Below are 18,991 nucleotides of genomic sequence, written 5' to 3' on the forward strand. Positions count from 1 at the left end.
CTAATTGTCTCCCCATTTCACATGTCACACTGTATACTAGTTTGTTACCAATTACAATTTGGAGCATTGCTAGTCCTTGGAGTCACCTGGCAGTGTGTTTATGTGCAAGGTTACCACTTTAAGATACCTAATGCACAATCTGGTTTTGAAATCCATCTTGTTAATTTAGATAACATTCTTTTTCAAGCTGCATATGACTTTAGTAGTCTGTTTTGTTCTTTAGTTTCACTGACTAAACAAAGCAGGGCTGGTGTCCAAGGAAGGACTGGACGTGGCACTGAGTGCTCTGGGCTGAGAGTACGACACTGGTTCGGTTTGGAAGGGACCTTAAAACTCATCCAGTTCCACGGGTGGGGACACCTTCCACTATCCCAGGCTGCTCCAAGTCCCATCCAGCCTGGCCTTGGACACTTGAAGGGATCCAGGGGTAGCCACAGCTTCTCTGGGCACCCTGTGCCAGGGCCTCCTCACCCTCGCAGGGAACAATTCCTTCCCAGTCTCTAAACTAAACCTACTGTCTCCCTGTTTGGAAGCCTGGGCCGGATTGCTCCCCTCTGTCTATTTTTCTAAAGTGTCCTTTATCCAGGAAAATGTGTCTAAAGTGTCATTTATCCAGTAAAATGTGCCAGCCTAAGCCATGGGGCTGCTGGCAGTGCTGTCACTGAGCCATTGCTCACTGGATTTCCCAGTGATGGTGCCCAGTGTGGGCACCTCCTGGCCCACATAAGAAATCTCTCCGTATTGGGAAGTCCAAGGAGTACAAACAAGAGTTCACATTTTATAAACTGGTTAGTGGAAAATTAACATTTCTTCTTCTCCTCCTCCTTGCCTTTACCCTCAGTTCCATTCCGTAACACTGGTGCTTAATTATAGTGACACCCATTTGCAGGAGCCAGACTGTGTCAGGGGGTCCCTGTGGGGTCCTTCTGGTACCTGTGCAATATTGAAGTGTCAGGGTGTTACAAATTGGGTGCTTCATCCTTGATAAGCGATTATTATCTGCCTTCCCCAAGTGTGAAAGACCTGTATAACTCAACAAGGTGCCAGTGCTTGAGGCCTCCTGAGTAAAAATGCAATGAGTCCTGAAGGGGACCCTGGGACAGCATTGTCTTGTTGCTGAACTTGAGATATTCCATTTATTATACTGGAATATATTTCCTGAAGTCAGCACTGGGTAAAATAATACAAGAGGCTGTTAAAGCAAGAGCACAACAGGATTTAGTGTCCCTCTGTGATGGCCTTCTAAAAACCTTAATCACCCCTGGTGGAAGCAGAGAGCTGCTGTCAGAGTTTGCTGACCATTGGTGAGCAAACAGCATTAGTTACTTCTCTGAGTTGTTTTAATAATTGAGAAAAAGATGAGTTTCTGGTTTTTTCCATTCATTTCTAATTGTATGGGCCTTGAACTTAAAAGGCCTGAGTTGCTCAAAGTTTTAGGCACACTTATTTTTAACGTTTTATGCACATTTATTTCTATTATTTATATTTAGGTAACTCTTAGAAATAGAATTCTGTGCTTAACTTGGCATTTTTGAAGATTAAGGGATTCAATTTTTGACCAATTTTATTCTTATCCATATGTTTTGTTGAGTTGTAAGTGTAAAAAGAGAAAATATGGATGGCAAAGCCTAGTTTCACAGATAATGTGAAAATGTGTTTTTATGCTTTCAGAATTCAAGACTATATAATATTTATATTATATAATAATTGTAATATCAAATGTCTGAAAGTAAATAAAATACAGTGAACTGAAACTTTTTACTGCCAATGAAGGATAAACTGTGAATCATAAGTAGAGCTCAAGCTCATTTCTGTTTGTGGATCTCGTGGTCCTTACCTACAAGTGTAGATAATTATTGCCATCCCAGATTGAGAGGATAGAAAGGATATGACGTAGATATTTGGATAATTGGGGCTAGTCTGTGTTTCAGAGGATAAACAGAGTAATTATTAAGAGAGTTCCAAATTCTAACTGGAATTATATCCCTCACAGGATGGCCAGCATTCCCGGGAATCAGAAAGCTACACACTCGGAAAATTCCCAAGGGAAGAAGTCCCAGCATGCAGAAGAAGCCATTTTTTACATGAACTGCAGAGCAGCTTACCTGAGTGTCTTAAAAAGCAGCTTAGAAAATATTAAATCCAAGGAACAACTCAGTTTAGGTAACGATTGGATCTTTTCCCTTTTAGTTCTTACATGGGATGATTACAGTGAGAGTATCCCAGTGCGGGAACTCAGTAACTGGTTTAAGGAACTGAGAGTAGTTTTGGATGCCTGCTGGAAGTGGGAATAGCAGACAGAGGTTTTTTTCTGTAAATCACCAGTATGAAGGGCCTCAGTTCAGTTTAGAGTGGGCCATTGCCCTGGCACAGAAAATCACCACAACCGGTGTTCCATAAGAATTCTTACTCCGTATCTCCTGCTGCTGAATTACACTTCCATAGACTGGAATCAAAAGTTTTCATTTTTCATCCAGACTGTGTATAAGTGGTGGTGTTGTCAGCAGTACAATAGGAAAAAAATACCTCTGACTGCTTCAGCTGCACTTAAAGAAGGGTGCTGGTAGATACTGAAAGCTGTAGGGCTTTGTTTTAAAAACTTCAGGAATTTCAAAGGGGAGTGAGAAAAATTTACCTGAGAAATGGAAGTTGGTTTCTTAATAATGTATCTTAGTGACCAGGTAAGATGAGGAAGGAGTAAGGAAAGACTGAGTAATAAATAACCTGTTTCAGTTTTGAAAGAGGTTTCACTCCCCCAGAAATAATTTCTCAAGCAAATACCATTTCAGCTTTGCAGCTTCTTGGAGTTGTAGGATTGTGTGGTCTGTTTGGGTGGTGGTTTTTCTTTTTCTTAGAGCATTTTTGTTCTTTATTAAAAGGTTTTTCATGGAAACCACCACTGTAAAAGCTGAGTGCACTTCTCTGTTGCACTGATTGGTTGCACTGATTGTAGCTTCTTTCTCTACATCAGAACATGAAATTCTACCCATTAGCAAGGACATTCCTACAGCTTGTGACTTGGTGCTCTCCAGGCTTTGTCAGCTGCAATAAAAGGGCCTTGATGACATCCTAATGATAGTTTGGGATAATCTGGATTTTAACAGAGGGGTGGTGTGAACAAATGTCATCTCTTTAATAAATGCTTTGGCTTTCATCTCTATCCATATGCCGCTTGGCTACACAGCAAGTGTTTGGGCAATTTGCTTTCAAGGTAATCTTAGAGAGGGCAGTTAGTTATTTAGACTCCCAGTCATTTCAGCGACATTTAAGAATTTATTTTAAAATTTGTAATCGTTGAGAGTTAGAGACCTATATTTCATCTGAAGTCAGTTTTAGCATTTCTCAAACGAGTGGTGCCAACGTTTAAGCATCTCTTGCTTCATCAAGTTTGGCTGATATTCTAAACTAAAGTCTCACTGAGAGATTGGCCCTGTGAAATTTTGTTTGTAGGAGTTTTGCTTATCCACAAATAGTAGCTTCACTTCCTTCTGTTGTAATATTACTGAAGTGATTTAGCAGAATCAGACCATAGAGAAATCTAAATAAAAGGTGCAGTCTGATTGAACTTTCACAAATACAAACTGGGAGGCACGTAGGGAATGGCAAGTGCTGATCTCCCTGGAGATACAAAAATACAGGATTGTATATTGGAAGGATATCTGTTAAATATAGTCATGTATTGACATTCCAAGGACCTCTGCTATCCATGGAAACAAACCCACAGAGTCACAGCCCTTCCATGGCTGCCCTTGACACTGAAATCCCCAAAGCATTGCTCCATGCCCAGGCGTGGCTTGGATAAAGATGTGAGCCCTGCTCTGTTCTCCTGGCTCCTGCAGCAGAGGTGACAGGGCACAGATCTTTATTTAGTGCTTGGCCTTGAGGCAGGGATGAACAACAAAGGTGCCTGGTTTGTTTGTTTGGTTTGCTGCTGACACAGTTCCCACTGAGCATTGTAACGATGCCACCGCCTCATTTCACAGATGCTCCTGAGCAGTTCCCAGCACAGGCTTTGTCACCGCTCAGCTGGCTCAAAATCAAATGCCAGCCCAGGTAGAGATGGAGGATCTCCTGTGCTTCCCCAAGAGACTTGATTATTTGGGAAGATGTAAAAACATCCCTCTCCTTTCAGATAGAATGTAATTTGAATTTAATTTCCATTTAATGTAATACCTTCATCACACTGAAAACTGGTGAAAGGATGTTTTCAGTAAAGACCTTGAAGAGGCAAATAGATGCAGCAAAATCATTTTGGAGAATGCCAGGTGTAACATTCATGGCACTGGTTGCATGTGTGGCATTGGCTGCCTGGTGGTGTCATTTTTCCATTAAATTCATGTTGTATAATTTGAATTGATGCGTTCAAATGTACAGGTGTGGCACACAATATTGTCTCAGATAAATTCTATTCTAGATCTCAGCAAAGGAAGTGCAAAGATGATGTTGATCTTCATAGAAATAGGATCTAATAATGTGCAGGTTTAAAAAGAATATGTTCTTGATATTAAGACACTGGATTTTGGCTGAATTTTACACTTGAGGCTGTCTGGTGTCATGGATCTTTTGATTAAGATCATAACCAAAACAGTCCTTCAGACCCACTTTTCTGTTGGAGTGATTTGGCTTTAAAAAAATCTGAACATGGAAAGTGACTCAAGGATGTTTGTTGGAGAAAACTCCTTTCCTAGCAGCTGGAATATATATTTAATATTGTGTTTTGTTGTGCAGTACTTCAGCAGGCTGGAAGAAATCCTTCTCGGAGGACCATTAATAAATACTGGACTTCACAAACAACTTCACTGAATTTTGATGATTTTTGTGCTATTTTAAAAAAAGAAAAGCCAGCTACAAAAAATGAACTGCTCGAAGCATTTGGAAAAATAGACACAGATAAAGCTGGATATATTTTCCATGATGAACTTTATAAAATTCTTACAACAGTAAGTATCACTAGGAACTTAATTATCCATATTTAATTAGTAGAGATTTTGGAAATTAGATGGTAAAACAAGATAAGCAAGAATGACTGAGAGCTGGGATTCCCCATTTTATGGAAGATTTTTGTGATGGGTTTCCAGAAGACAGCACAGAATTACATAAACTGATACAATTTATCTCTTCAGTGTTTAGTAGCATTGTAAGGACATAATTTCTAATGGTTTTGACCTCTGTTTTCAAGATTCCAATCAAAATCCATTGAAATCTATTGCAAGATAAGTTTTCCTGAAAGAATATTAAAAGACTCTTTGTTTGTTTATTAAATTTCACTGTAGGTGACCAGGATTCTTGATTAGGAACCCAAACTGAGCTGGTTTTTTCTTGCAGAGAGGTGATAAAATGACCTGGGAGGAAGTGACCAGCATTACCAAACAAGCTGATTTTAACTGCAGTGGCAAACTTGACTACAACAAGGTAAGGCCTAGAGTGAAATTTGTTCTAGTGTTATTGACAATACGAGCGTTCATGATGACCTAACCCCAGGATTCTAAATTTTGGACTGAAAAGACAGCCCACAAAAATTTGTACATCAATATGGTTGCATTGGAGGAAAACTGGTAAGAATCCTATGTTAAAAATCAGTCTTCAAATATCTTGAAAGAAAGAGTTGAAAGTCACACTTAATATTTATTCAATATTTGGTCCTCCTTGTTGAATCATGGCTGCATTTTACTGTGACACTTGAGTGGTTGTTCTTATCAATGAAAATTTAAATTAATACTGGTCTTGAAGAGAAAATGCTGCTGCCCCATCCTTTCCTTGCTAATGCTACATTTTACTCCTTCAAACCATGAGAAAGGTAACCTGGTAGGTGAAATATTCTTTTTTTATCTCAAGTTCTGTGAGCTGTACCTGAGCACCCGTGAGCAGTGCTGCAAGGCTGCAAGGGACAGGCTGGAAGTTGACCCTCGATTGAGGCAGCAGCAGTTTGGGAATCAAACTGAAAATTCCTCTGAAGGGATCCCAGTGCCGGTGTCCAAAGCATCCCCGAGGATCTCCAGGAAAAGCGATCACAAACTGGCTAACGGTGTTTCTATTTCTTCTATTTGATGTTTTTTCTGTTGGAGATGAAGCTCTGGCTCTGGAAGTTGACCCTCGATTGAGGCAGCAGCAGGTTGGGAATCAAACTGAAAATTCCTCTGAAGGGATCCCAGTGCCGGTGTCCAAAGCATCCCCGAGGATCTCCAGGAAAAGCGATCACAAACTGGCTAACGGTGTTTCTATTTCTTCTATTTGATGTTTTTTCTGTTGGAGATGAAGCTCTGGCTCAATGAGCCAGAGTTGAGTTTTTGTTTAATTTTTCTCAGATTAGTGAGGATTTTAGTGATGAATATAATTGCTACTGTGGCAATCCCATCAATGTGTCAGTAAAATATGTTCAAATGGCTGCATCTATGAAGCTCTCACATTCCTAAGGGTGGATTTTGTTGATTGTCATGTGACACAGTCCAAAGGGAAGAGAGGAGGTGAATGCTCAGATATTGCAACAGAGGCAAGTTATTTATTTCCTTCCCAGATCAGACATGAAACCTGAAACATTTATCAATGAACTGTGTGTTTGTTTCAATTCTTGAGGCTGCTTTTCAAGTACAATCAATAGGAGAGTTTAAGGTCCTTCCTGAAGTGACAAAGCTGCTTCCAAACCTTCCCAAACTGGAAAAAGTCCATGGAGAACAGACTGCAGAGGCACCAAGTCTGAAATATTAGGATGTAGTTTGTGCTGTTCCAAGTTGCTTCAAGTCTGGGCAATAGCAAAGAGGAGCAAAAGTGACACAAGAGTGCTGAAGGGAAGTTCTCTGATTGAGTTCTTGTCATCCAGTTTTCTTTGTGCTTCTAAATGCAAGGTTTATGATAAATAGCACTAGGAGAGGGTTGTAATAATGTAATTGTAATTAAATATCTCTGCTTGTAGGTGACAGCAGAGCTCCTTCAAGACCTTCATCAGCTCAAAGTGGCAAAGCTTCCACCTCCACCACTGTCACTGTGGGTGCCAGCAGCAGCAGGAACACAAAGCTAATTATTGAGCCTGACACAATGAAGGTATCACACTGAAATGATGGTGTTTTCCTCTAGGCACCTGTGTTACTGCATTTTAAATAAGCTAAAAATCAGAGAAAAATGGTGTCTTATGTTTTATTAATAGTTTGTCAAGGGCAGCTATAAACTACTGAGAGCTTTCCTGATAGGTATTATTATGAACATTTTTATATACTGTTGGTTTTGCTGACAACAAGTTATTGGAAATAATTTTTCAGGTGTGAAGGTTTCATAGAACAAAATGTGTTTTTTATAAATGAAACCACTGTTGGAGAAAACATGTAATGACTTCTTGAGAAATTTAAAATTTAATAATTTGTTAGGTTGGTGAGAACTTCAAATGCTTAAGTAGTCTGAAAGATTGTGTATCATAAACCTGTGCATGAAAGGTAATTGGAAATAAATAACAGATCTGTGAGCATATTCAGTTTCTTGGGCATTGCTTGGTAAATACATGCTGTAACCTGAAAATATTGATTTTTAGTTAGACTAATATGTCCTATCAGTATTTTCTTTTAAATAAATCACTCATTCAATACAAATTCCTGGAGGAGAGAGACACCAAAGTCACTTTGCTAAGTCAATATTTGTAGAGTGTTAATATTGATCTTTTTCCCTTTGTTTTCCCTTTCTTGACTGGACCTTTACTAGTTTTCTTTCAACAGAAAATAATAGCTGTAGAAATAGAAAACATTAACTGGAAACTGCTGGGATACATTAAAAATGTCCACCTGGAGACTCCTGTATAAAAGGGAAAAAATGGTTCTGACCACACAGTGTAAGTGCTGCTGGAAAATGGAACTGATTGTCCTCAGGAGCTACATTTTTGTTTCAAAGAACAACTCTGGATTTGTTATTGAACTCTGAAGTCCTTTATATCTTCCCCATTGCTGTACAGTGACATTTGTTCTATATGAAAATTTCAAAGCATCATCTCCCAGGGATTTTTGGCAGTCTGTTTAGGTATCTGGACCTCGATGCAATTTAACCTGCAATCTCACCTTGTTCAAATATGATGTGGAGGGTATAAAACCAGCACACACTTACCCAAGATTGGATTCTTTTTCCTTTGTATAAGCCAGTAAGAACCGACTGAAAAAAAAAGCAGCTGCAGATATTGATTAGTATTGATTGGCATCATCCAAAAACTGAAATCAATCAATAAACATGAGAAGGTGTAAGTAGAACTATTAATGTTTTTAAAACTTTATTTTGTACAATGCAAGCTCTGCCAGAGTCAGTGAATAAATGCCCAGGGATTCATTTGTGGTGTGAATTAGAATCCAGCACCCAAAAATTCTTCTTATTCATCTTATATCCAAGAATATCTTTTTTTTTGCTGTTCACCTGTCTTTTTGTACAAGTGAGAAAATACTGCCCTCAGGATGTTGGAGCAACACCAACTTTACATTTCTGACAGAGGAAAATGGTGGAAGTCGGAACATGGTGCATGTCTAAATTTAAAAACCCTTAGAAAATTCCTCTCAATCATTGCTTTTTTTAGGAATTATGCATTAATATGTGGGTAATTTCAATAAGAACTTAAATTTCAGTTGCAGTGGCCAGCAGCAGGTAGTGCCTCACATTTCTTTCCAGTTAACATTTCAAACACAAACGTTTCCCATTTTCGCTATTTTTTGACAGCTTCTGTTCTGCTTTGAAGTGCCAGAGGAAAATCCAGCCAGGAAATCCTCTTTCAGCTTCCCAATTTTACATACCTGTTTGGAATTTGGTAATTTAGGACTTCTAGCACCACCTTATGCTCTCTGCCAGAATAACAGAGTTTGATTTCCTAAAACATGGGTAAGGTTTTTGTCCAACAGTTTTGGCAGGTATTAAGCTTGCAGCAAACAACCAGTTATTTCCGGTGTGTCAAATTTTAAGAAAAAACCTCAATTTTTAAACCTCCTTTTAGCTGAAGTCAGGAGTCCTGGAAGTATTGGAATAAACAGTTTAGGAGTAGTAGTGTTTCAATGACCCAACAGGCTGAAGTCCATGTTGGAATTCTGTTGCTGACTTATGTTGACCCCCCTGTTAATCCCAGCTCCCATTATCCATTTTTTGACTGACACAACCCCAGCTGTTGCTCCATATTTAACCCTCACCATTAAGTCCCAGGAATGTTTTGTCTCTGTTCACTTCTTTCCTAATTATTTTTTATGATTGGTCCCCTTTTTCCTTGTCCTGTCACTACAAATCCAGCTTCATGGATAAAGAGGAGTATAAAATTATTGGATGGATTTGTTAATTAGGTTTATTCTGCTCCATAAAAGGTGACCAGGGGCTGCTGATCTCTGGCTCCATGGTCCAGAAGTAGCTGCACTTCCATAAGGATTATCCCTAAAACCTTCTCCAGCAGCTTGTGCCCACAAGGAAAAGATTCTGGGAGATCATAGGAGGGGAGGGACTTGGATAGCAGTGTCTGCCAGGGACTGGACATCTCACTTGATTTTAAATAACTTAATAAATCTTTGTCTTTTCCACAGCCAAGTTACTTTGAAAGTCTTTTAGAACTTCTTTAGCAAAATCTTAATTTTTAAAAAAATTCCAAACCTTCAAAGAACAGCAGAAAGGGAGTTGCAAAGTATATAACGCTTATATTTAAATTAGTCCGTGCTGCCAGCTGTTTGCAAATATAATTATCAGAATCTTCGTGGCAATTCCAATTTAATTTTCAACTATTGGAGCATTGGGGTAATCTGTGTTTTTCAGGCATTTTCACAAGTGAAGCAATGTTACTTTCCAAAAATTGACTACAAGAAGGACCATTTGGGATTTTTTCTTTTAATAAAAGTATATTGATGCTGTATGTTGTGGTGCGTTCTATGCAGGGTTTATTAAATAATCAAATTAATTCATATTTCAGAGAAGGCACTTTGATCTTCATCCAAAATGAAAACAACACCTAATATTTGCTTGGTTTCCAGGAATGGCAATGTGTACAATCCAAAGGATGCTTCTACCTGAAAGAAAATGGGGAAATCATCAGTCACAAGTACAGGCTGCACTTACCCCAAAGATCTGCAGTTTGTATCACCATCAAACCTTTAAATATTGCCCAAGCAGAAGGTGAGTGTATTTATATTTCATTTTCCTCTTAAAAAGAGGTGGTGGCTTGGTGATTTACCACGGGGCTTCATCCAGTTGCTACATTGGAATTATTTTTTTCCCCAAGTAGGTTATTTCCTTTTTAATCCCATAAAACGGGAGCCTTTAGACCCCAAAGTTATTTTAAAGTCAGCTGGGCTGGCTTTTTTGAAACAAATTTTTGTGTTGTGTAGCCATTCCTTGGCGTTCTTGACCCTTAATGATAGAACTGTTTTAACAATAGTTTTTAATGATAAAATTATTAACAGTAATCATTATCTGTGAGACAATCACAAGGCTTGGAACAATTTATCTGCTTGGCCTAAACAGGAAGGAAATCCCAATAGCGTAGAATAGATTCTTTTTTCCCATTTTTCATCAGCAGGCATCAATAAATACCATGGGAATACCTATTTTGACACACAAATAAAAAGAGTTTTGTGTCATTATTAAGCATTTTTGGGGGATATTTTTCCTTTTAGGAAAATCTTGTCGCTGGTTGTCAGTGGATACAGATTTGTTTATTCTGAAGGAAAATGAACCCCAAGAGAATCTACAGCTTGTGAGCTTTACTGAACTCCAACACAAAGAGGTTAGAGATTTTTGGTGCATTCCTATTTTAATTGTTATTTTTTCATGTGTGTGTTAATGCTGGGGGTGTGAATTCCATGTGTTTGGAAAGAATTCCAGCTGTGCCCAGTATTGCTGAGTTGCTGGGTATATTTACAGCTACTCTGTAGAAACTCAGTTGTATTTCTTCACCTTCAAACACAATATTTCCAAGGCAAAATTTGTTTACATTTCCTCTTATTTTCTTCCTCCTTGCCATTTGAACTTCATAGTGCACAGAATATTCTTACTCTGTGGCAGAAATAAGGCAGCATAAACTTATTGTCCCCTTCTCCCCTCATCTCTCTCCTGCATGTTTTTCTAACTTTCATTCTAAGAGATTCACTGGTTTTTATCCTTCAAATGGCATCACACAGCCAATTTTTTTTTAAGGAGAGAACCCAGCATTGCCAGCATTTTCAAGTAATTCATCTCGTCTATGTGAATATTACTGGCAACAAAGAGCGGCATCATTTGAGAAGTTGTTCCAAACTTTTCTGTCTTCCTTTAAGAGCAGATGTTTGGATGGAGAGGGGAGCTTGGATCTGGGGTTTACTGGCTGCTCCCTTTCACAACTGGCTGCAGGCTGAGGAAGGTAAAAACCCAAATTCCTGGAGAAGCCAAACTGGTGGGGAGAGATGAAGATGGAGAGCTGGCTCTCACCAAAGAATTCCGGTGAGTTTTATTCCCAAACATGATAACCTCTATAAAAATCTCTTTTCCAGCTAAAATGTGGCTTTTTAAATCTGGATGTTCCTAAAGTACTATTTGTAGAGAATATTCTCAAATAGACTGAACAGTTCTTGGCAATATTATGAGCCAGTAAAAGGAAATGGAAGCCTTTGGAAATAGTTTGGCCTTTTTCATCCCTCAGAGCTGCTTTGTTGGATATATTTGAAACAATTGATTTGGATGGGAATGGCCTCCTGAGTCTGGAGGAATACAACTTCTTTGAGCTGAGGACTAGTGGGGAGAAGTGTGATCAGGAAGCCTGGGCTGTGTGTAAGGGTAAGTTCATTACTGTGGTAATTATGCCTGAAACTAATTAAGACTATCAGTTAACTTTCCAGCTGGATAGAACTGGGTGTTCTGTAGCCTAATCCAAGAACATGTGTAGATATTGTTCTCTTCCTCCTTTCTTTTTCTTTTTTTCCAGTCTCCTGTCCTTTGCTTTGCTTCATTCTGGTGTGTGTGCCACTGACCTTCTGCTGAGAGAATTCTTCCCCTTCCTAATTGTTCTGTAGCTGCCAAAACCTACAGGGTTTGTAATCCTGGATCATATGGGGAAGGAAACTGTCACAGGTATTTGTTGAATCGATCTCCTTTGTGCAGATTGGGCTGGTGCTGCTTTTTTATCTCACCAAGTGTGGAGAGGGACATTTAATTAGAGTGCATCTGGTGCTATAAAATGGCATCCAGAGTTTATGTGGGTTGCCAGTGTCTCATTGTATACTATATGTCAGGTTTGACATAATGCCTTTGGAGGCTGTGGCATGTTGGCCAAAATACTTTGGATCTGGCAAGCCCTATTAATATTACTTCTGAGGTATCAGAATTTTTCCTAACTTATGGAAAACTCCTACAAAAATACATTTCTATAACTGGATTTCTCCTCTGTTTCATCCCTGCACGTGCTTTTCCACACTTGATGGCTTTGTCAGGGTGATGCCTCTGATGTCCACACAAGTAGGAGGGGTGGAAATGTGTGAATAAATAAGAGAGGAAAGAGGAGAAAGCTGGGGAATGTTCCACCAGGTCATCAGTCAGTGGAAGGGTTCACATGAATATCATCAGACAACAAAGTTCAAGCTATTTATTACAGCATCTGTAGCCTTGGATAGATTTATTAAACTGGTAATCCCTTTTTAATAATATATAGTAAAGATTTAGCATTGTGATGAAGATGAGAAAACCATTTTTAAAAGTCCTTGACACGAGGACATTTCAATTATGTTTGCTGACATAGAGTGGTGGATCTATGATATTCTCTCTAGAGAGGGATGTTAGGATTACTGGAATTGTATTGCTTTTTAGGAACTAAGTAAATCACTTCTGTATCAAGGACCTGAAGCATTTAAAGGTGCTGTCTCCAGCTGATTTTCATTTCCCATTCCTAAAATAGCCCATTCTGCAAAGCTTAGCCCCAAACTTTTAGAAAAAAGAAATCAATATGAACTCTCTGTGTTTTGAAATCTCCCCCTTTTCTGGGTTATCCAAGGGGCCAGCTGTTTGTAGGCATTATCCCAAATCCACAGGGAAGCTCTGCAAACAGCATATGCCTGGTCAAGGAGATTCTTTCCCAAATTATATTGGTCACCCCGAGGCTGCAAGTTGGCTCCATCTTTTAGACCTTGTTAACAGGAGTGGGATTTTTGGCTTTGGAAGGATAAAGGTGTTTGCAGAGAGAACAGACTTTGAAGTGCTCTTTCTATTCCTTTGAAACAGAGAATTTTGAGATGAAGAAAAATGAACTAACAAGACAAGGATTTATGGATTTGAATCTCATGGAAGCCAACGACCGGGATGGGGATCCCCGGGACCTTTGGGTCACTTTGTTGTCCCTGGGCTACAACAAAGCCTTAGAAATGACAGAGGTAGGAGAGTCACAGAGCAAAAATCACTGCACATTTTTCTGCTGCACTCTTTGTGTCTGCCACAGACTGATTGCAGGAGGGCAGGGATCCACTGCCACTGTCATTCTCCTCATTCTTAAGATAGCACTTGGATCCTTGGAAGAGGGAATTTTCCTTTGCTTTAGAGAAAGGCAGAATTTTGTGGGGTAGTAGAGGAAGGAATGTTGGATTCTTTCTGTTGGAAGAATGCATGCACTCTGCTGGTGGGGAGTGATAGGAAGATAAGGATGGTAAACAGTGACCTGTCAGCAAATTTAGAAAATACAGGACTTCTTCTCCTTAAAAAAGTCACTTTTATGGCCCTAACCACAACAGAAGTGGATAATTTTTTTCCACATGATTTAGAATTCCTAGTTTCCAGACAGAACTATTTCAGTTGTTGTTGCCTTTCACAACAGTGTCTGAAGGTGTTCAACATGAAATTTTAATGCTTCATTAAAATTTTTGGGTTTGGGTCACACACTTTACTTTACAGGACCAGGGATTATATCTCCGATGTTTCTGTGTACTTACAGATTTTATTTTATTATCTTCTTTATTTTTATAGAAATAATATTACTTGTGATGTTAATAGTTCTCTCTAAGGAAAGAGGATGTCGTTAATGAAGAGAAAAAAAATAAAGCATTAAATATGCAGATAATTAAATAATCTAATTCCTAAGAAAAGCTGATTTTTAGGATCACAGTCTGATAATGGTATTTAACTTTGTTAAACGGGTCAGTGTAGCCACTATATAAAATACATGAAGACCTAAAAATAGTCAGTATGAGAGATATCAGTTGTCTGTCAGTGAAAATCTTGGGATGCTGGTGAGGGATTTAAGGATGAGCAGTTTGTCCTTTTCCTCCGAGCTGCGGTTGGCAGAGCCCCTGCAAGGCTGTTTTTCTGCATTTCAGCCACAAGAGAGAGCCCTGCTCCAAGAAAGAGCATTTTGGGGACGTTTTTCTCCAGTTAGGAATTTCAGGAAGGTGTGTTGTGCCTTATTCCAGCTGTGGGTTCTGGCTCCAGCCTTTGCTTTCCAAAGGACAGCACAGCTCTCCAAACGCTTCAGTAATTAAACTAAAAATCTCCAGCTGTTAACTTGTGTCTCTCACCTCTTTAATTCCTTGATTTCAAATAATTGAAGATTGATGTTTTGGGAGCACTGAGAGAGAGCTTGAGAAATCATTTCTGCTGGATTCCAACAGCTTTAGAAAGGAGCTGAGGTGCTGTGGCGGAGTCTAAGAAAATGCAAACTCCAGGTGGTTACACCAGGAGTAAAATGTAGTCAAGATACTCCCAGGGTGCTCAATGCAACATTGCAGAGGTGTTAAATCTGTGTGAAGTGGCACAAACAGCAACAGTGTGACAGGTAGAGGAGAAAGGTTTCTTTCAGCCACTGGAATACATTCATATTTCATCCTAATTCCTGGCCATTTTGCTGTCCAAGGAAGGGTTTGCTGTGTTGACCTGCATGTCAGGTGTACTGTAAATGGCCTAAAAATGCCAGTTGTCCTGAGCTTTCATTTGGTGTAAAAGACTGCCACAGCTCTCAGGTTTGGAATATTTAATATTCAAGGAAATATTTCTATCTGGGTAATTCTAGTTTAGATAAGAAAATACTTAGGAGCTGTGGGGGAAAATCTGAGGGGAAAAACTACAGCTCAAGTGATGCTAAAACTCCTATTCTCCGTTGCAGGCCTGCCCCTTTGTCATTGACATCTGTGCAGAGAGGTGCAAAGCCAGGATGAAAGCTGTTTCTCTGGAGGCAGGGGGCTCCCAGCTGAGCAGGGCTGTCTGCAGGTCTGTGGTTAATAAAGGAGAGGCCAAAGTGTTGGATGGCTCTGAGAACATCATCATCCACACTTACAAATCAGGCAGCAGGATCAGCTCTGTGATTGAAAATAAGGTATGGCCTGGGACTTCCATAAGGTACTTTGTGTTAAGTCTGTTGTTATTGTTCCTTCTCCTTCCTTGGGTCATATTTGAGAATTACTTCTCCTGAAATCAGGTTTTTGTGTCTGTTTCATTAAAAAACCCTCCTGATGTGCTTGTGCTCCTTGGGACTTCAGAAGAGCCTGGATCAGTGTTCCTGGAAGGGACAGATTATTATAATGAGGCAAGCAGTTCTAAGTACCATATAAAATGTGAATATTTTTGTGTTCACATTCCAATTTTTCAATCTTTTGACACAATGTGATTGTCAAATGAGAAAACAAGCACTAACAGCAGGAAATGCAATTAGAGCAAGAGCAAAGAGCACAGCATTTATGCTATTGAATATTTCCAGTGTCCACAAGAAGGTCAAAGAGCAGTGATTCTTAGGAGTGTGTTATGGATGAGTTTTTACCTGATTATTCTTCCAGGTGTAATTTATTAGTAATTCAAGCTGAAAGTTGTGAATCCAAGTAGAAGGGGTTGGTGAGAAGCAGAGATTTTAAACCTTTTTCCATACACCACAATGAATGTGCTGTTCCTTGTCAGTTTCCTTTATAGCAGGAACTGGTTAAACCTTTTTCCATACACCACAATGTTGTTCCTTGTCAGTTTCCTTTATAGCAGGAACTGTGAATAAACACAGCACAGTAAAGATGTTAAACTTCAGATGCTTTAAATCTTACAAGATCACAGCAAGAAGTGTATTTTTAAATGCACAGCCATGCAAAAGGGGGTGGGTTGGGGGACTAATATTAGGAGTGGATGCTGAGGCTCCTGGAACACTGGATTTGGCTTTGCACTTTGCCCTTTAGGGTGGATATTCCAGAGTTATTTATATGTTTGAGGATATGTCAGGGAGGGAGATCAGGGCTGCACTGAGACAACTGGATGCTCTCTGCTTCAGATCTCTGCCCACTCTGTTTATACCAGTTGAGTTTGGTTTGCAGATCTCACCAAGCTGGGTGGGAATGCAGGGGAAGCTCCACAGGGGGATGTGGACCGGCTGAGGCCAGCGGTGTGAGCTTCAACAAGGCCAACTTGTATCTTCACAAGTCCTTGTGTTGTTTCAATGAGTCTTAAGTGACTTTTGACCAGGAATGTGGTGCTATGATACATTTGAAACTGTTACTCTTCAAAGAGTATCCTAAAGCACTTCTGTCCTGTAACACAGCAAAGTCACAGGAAGTACAAGGAGTGTGCAGTTGTTAACACAAAGAACAGACACTTAACCGGTAAAGACTAATGGTTTCTTCATGTTTTTTCACTTGCAGTCTGAAAATAAAGTGATAATTCATGTCAACAATGAGAAGAGTAAGAACTGCCTCAACAGTAGGGGACTGACAGTTTTTGCTGTGGAAGTGGCTCCAAAATCCATGATGGTGAGGTTCTTTCATGGCTTAGCCAACTTTAGAGAAAAACAGGTGAAATCTTTATAGGTTCCTTTTATGGGACTTTTATCATGATAATGAACATGTGGAGAGTGGCATCTTCTGACCAGAACACATCAGCAGTTCTTGGTGTTTCAAAGCTGATCATGAACTTGATGTATCCCTGTTTTCCCATGCAGTTGGCTATAAACATCCATAACTGCTCAGTTTTTCATACGTGAGCCTATTTCAATTGTCCATTCTATACATGCACTATTAATATTTTTAATAATCTTTTTCTAAGGCTGTATTTTACTTCTTTTTCACTTAGCCACTTTTAATCCCACGTATTGATGCCTGTGAGAAACAGACCAAGCATGCACTAATCAGAAGCAGAAATAGATGTATTGCAGTCCTTGTGCACAGTGAGATTTGCAGGCAGCTAACTTTTGTTAAACCTGATTTAGGGATCATGTTAACCATGAGACAGTTTGATTGCTGAGCCCTGCTGCAGAGCTGGGCAGGCTTTAGTGACAATTCCAAATGAGGGTTCTAAGGGATGGGATGGGATGGAAAATGCATTACAAATGCAGATGATGTTTTTCTTCATTTATTTATGAATAAACCCCCTGTTTTTATTTTTCTAAAAGTACACTCTCTTTGTTTAAAAGCAGAGGCGTCCAAGCTATTTTATATTTCCCAGCTTTCCAGGGTGGATTCATTCAAACCTGTTGTCAACAGAGCAGTTCCATGACACAGGCAAGGCTGGGGCCTATTTAAATTGCTGCTGACACTTTAGATATCCATAGCCTCATCCTGTAAGGTGGTTTTAAATTTGAATTTAGGCTTCACTCAGTAGAAACTGTAGCCTCAATCCTCACGGATATTTTGCTGTTAAGTCCAACAGTAGTTTTTAAATATCAGCTGTCAGTGTATATGATGAATGCTTATCATTTAGTGATACCAGTACTGAACATTTTGCCTGCACAGCACATTGGGTAAGAGTTTTCCAATAAAGAGAACTCTCTTTCACCTCTGCTTTCTCTTGTGCCAGGTCTCTCAGCACGTGATGCCCCTCAAGGAGCAGGAAGAGTGTATTTACAGCTGTGTGCACTCCCTTGTAGGTTAAACCTCCGGGTGCGTGTCTGGGAGCCAGCCACACTGAACCAGGAACGGCTTTAGGCAGCTTTTAGGCAATTTATAGTCTTGTCCTTCTCAAACAGCTGGCATACCTTTATACTTGTTGATGATCTTGGCACGAAAACACTGAGGCACAATAAAAATTAGTGCTGTTCAGTAATCCAGCTGTTAATAGAACTGTGCTTCATAAAGGCTGCTCTCCCTAGATCTGCTCTTGATTTCCATACCATGGGTTGTAGTTCCATCGCAGGCTGGAACTGCCTGACTGAGGAAAAACTTTGTTGAACGGGTTCCTCATTAAACATTCTTGTGGTTTGCATGTGAGAAGTGTAAAGGGGTGAGGCTCATTTGATTTTGTCACCTGATAAAGGATTTGCTTCTTTCCCTTTTTTTTGGTCATTTGCTGATAATCCTCATCTTCCACTTGTTCTATAATTACTGCCTGATTTCATACTCTTTTATATACAATAAAGTCTGCCTTTTCATATGCAATAAGGAAATAACATCATTTGGGAAAAATGGAGGTTTGTCTTGGGCTCTTGACTGTTAACAGCAATTAATTCTTCCCAGGTGGCTGAAGTAAGAAGACTGAAGTGCCCCAAGTTTAGGCTGCAACATCCATGAAAAGCAGCTTTGAGGTACTAAAACCATTCAGCTTATTCTATTTTTCTGGTTTCTCTAAATATCTGTTAATGTGGGAAAAAATGATGACCCTGGCCACTGGATGCTTAAAACGTTGTTTGAGTTTAAAATAGCCATTAAATGTATGTGAGCTCATGTGTGAGGGCAGCAAGTAGTGTTGCAAAGCTATTTTTATCTGCCCTAACTGCTGCTCTCTGCTGTTCCTCTGCTGTAATCTTACACTGGGCAAGTAAATGTCGGTGGCAAAATGAGAGCTGGGCTCTGATTTACACACTGCAGCCATTGGTGCTGGGGCAGGATTCCTGGGGAGCTTCTAGCTTTCCATATTTTTTCCTTAGCGAGTACCACAGGTATTGTTTTCATTTTCAGAACAGTCTAAAACAAGTGGAGGCCCCAAAACATATTTGGTGATTTTTAGCTGTGACTGAGCTCTGCCAGTGCTGCCTCAGGCAAGGTGTGGGTAAATCAGAAATTCCCAGCTCCTTGCCTAAGAAGGAGTCGGGAAATAATGAGACACTCCGTGTGGAATAGACACTACAAACTGAGCAGTGCATTATTTA

General features: G+C 39.6%; 1 protein-coding gene across 1 annotated transcript; it reads left to right on the forward strand.

Annotated features, from left to right (window-relative positions):
• Positions 1-1,970: 1,970 nt before the first annotated feature.
• Positions 1,971-18,173, forward strand: LOC103621887 (EF-hand calcium-binding domain-containing protein 7). Its single transcript, XM_017743606.1, has 13 exons — positions 1,971-2,163; positions 4,729-4,940; positions 5,326-5,412; positions 5,836-6,025; positions 6,911-7,038; positions 9,963-10,104; positions 10,605-10,714; positions 11,249-11,406; positions 11,606-11,739; positions 13,177-13,325; positions 15,044-15,253; positions 16,554-16,661; positions 17,704-18,173. Exons 1-13 carry the CDS (start codon positions 1,995-1,997, stop codon positions 17,776-17,778), a joined length of 1,872 nt encoding a protein of 623 aa, XP_017599095.1. The 5' UTR covers positions 1,971-1,994; the 3' UTR covers positions 17,779-18,173.
• Positions 18,174-18,991: the final 818 nt, after the last annotated feature.

This window comes from Corvus brachyrhynchos, unplaced genomic scaffold, assembly GCF_000691975.1.
Source record: "Corvus brachyrhynchos isolate BGI_N302 unplaced genomic scaffold, ASM69197v1 scaffold48, whole genome shotgun sequence".
Lineage (NCBI taxonomy): Eukaryota > Metazoa > Chordata > Aves > Passeriformes > Corvidae > Corvus > Corvus brachyrhynchos.

Bases quoted from the DNA above. Each gene is read 5' to 3' on its own strand.
- LOC103621887 (XM_017743606.1), top strand. From the start codon at position 1,995: ATGGCCAGCATTCCCGGGAATCAGAAAGCTACACACTCGGAAAATTCC. The intron at 2,164-4,728 runs GTAACGATTGGA...TTTGTTGTGCAG, and splicing joins CAAGGAACAACTCAGTTTAG to TACTTCAGCAGGCTGGAAGA. The intron at 11,740-13,176 runs GTAAGTTCATTA...CCTTTGAAACAG, and splicing joins AGCCTGGGCTGTGTGTAAGG to AGAATTTTGAGATGAAGAAA.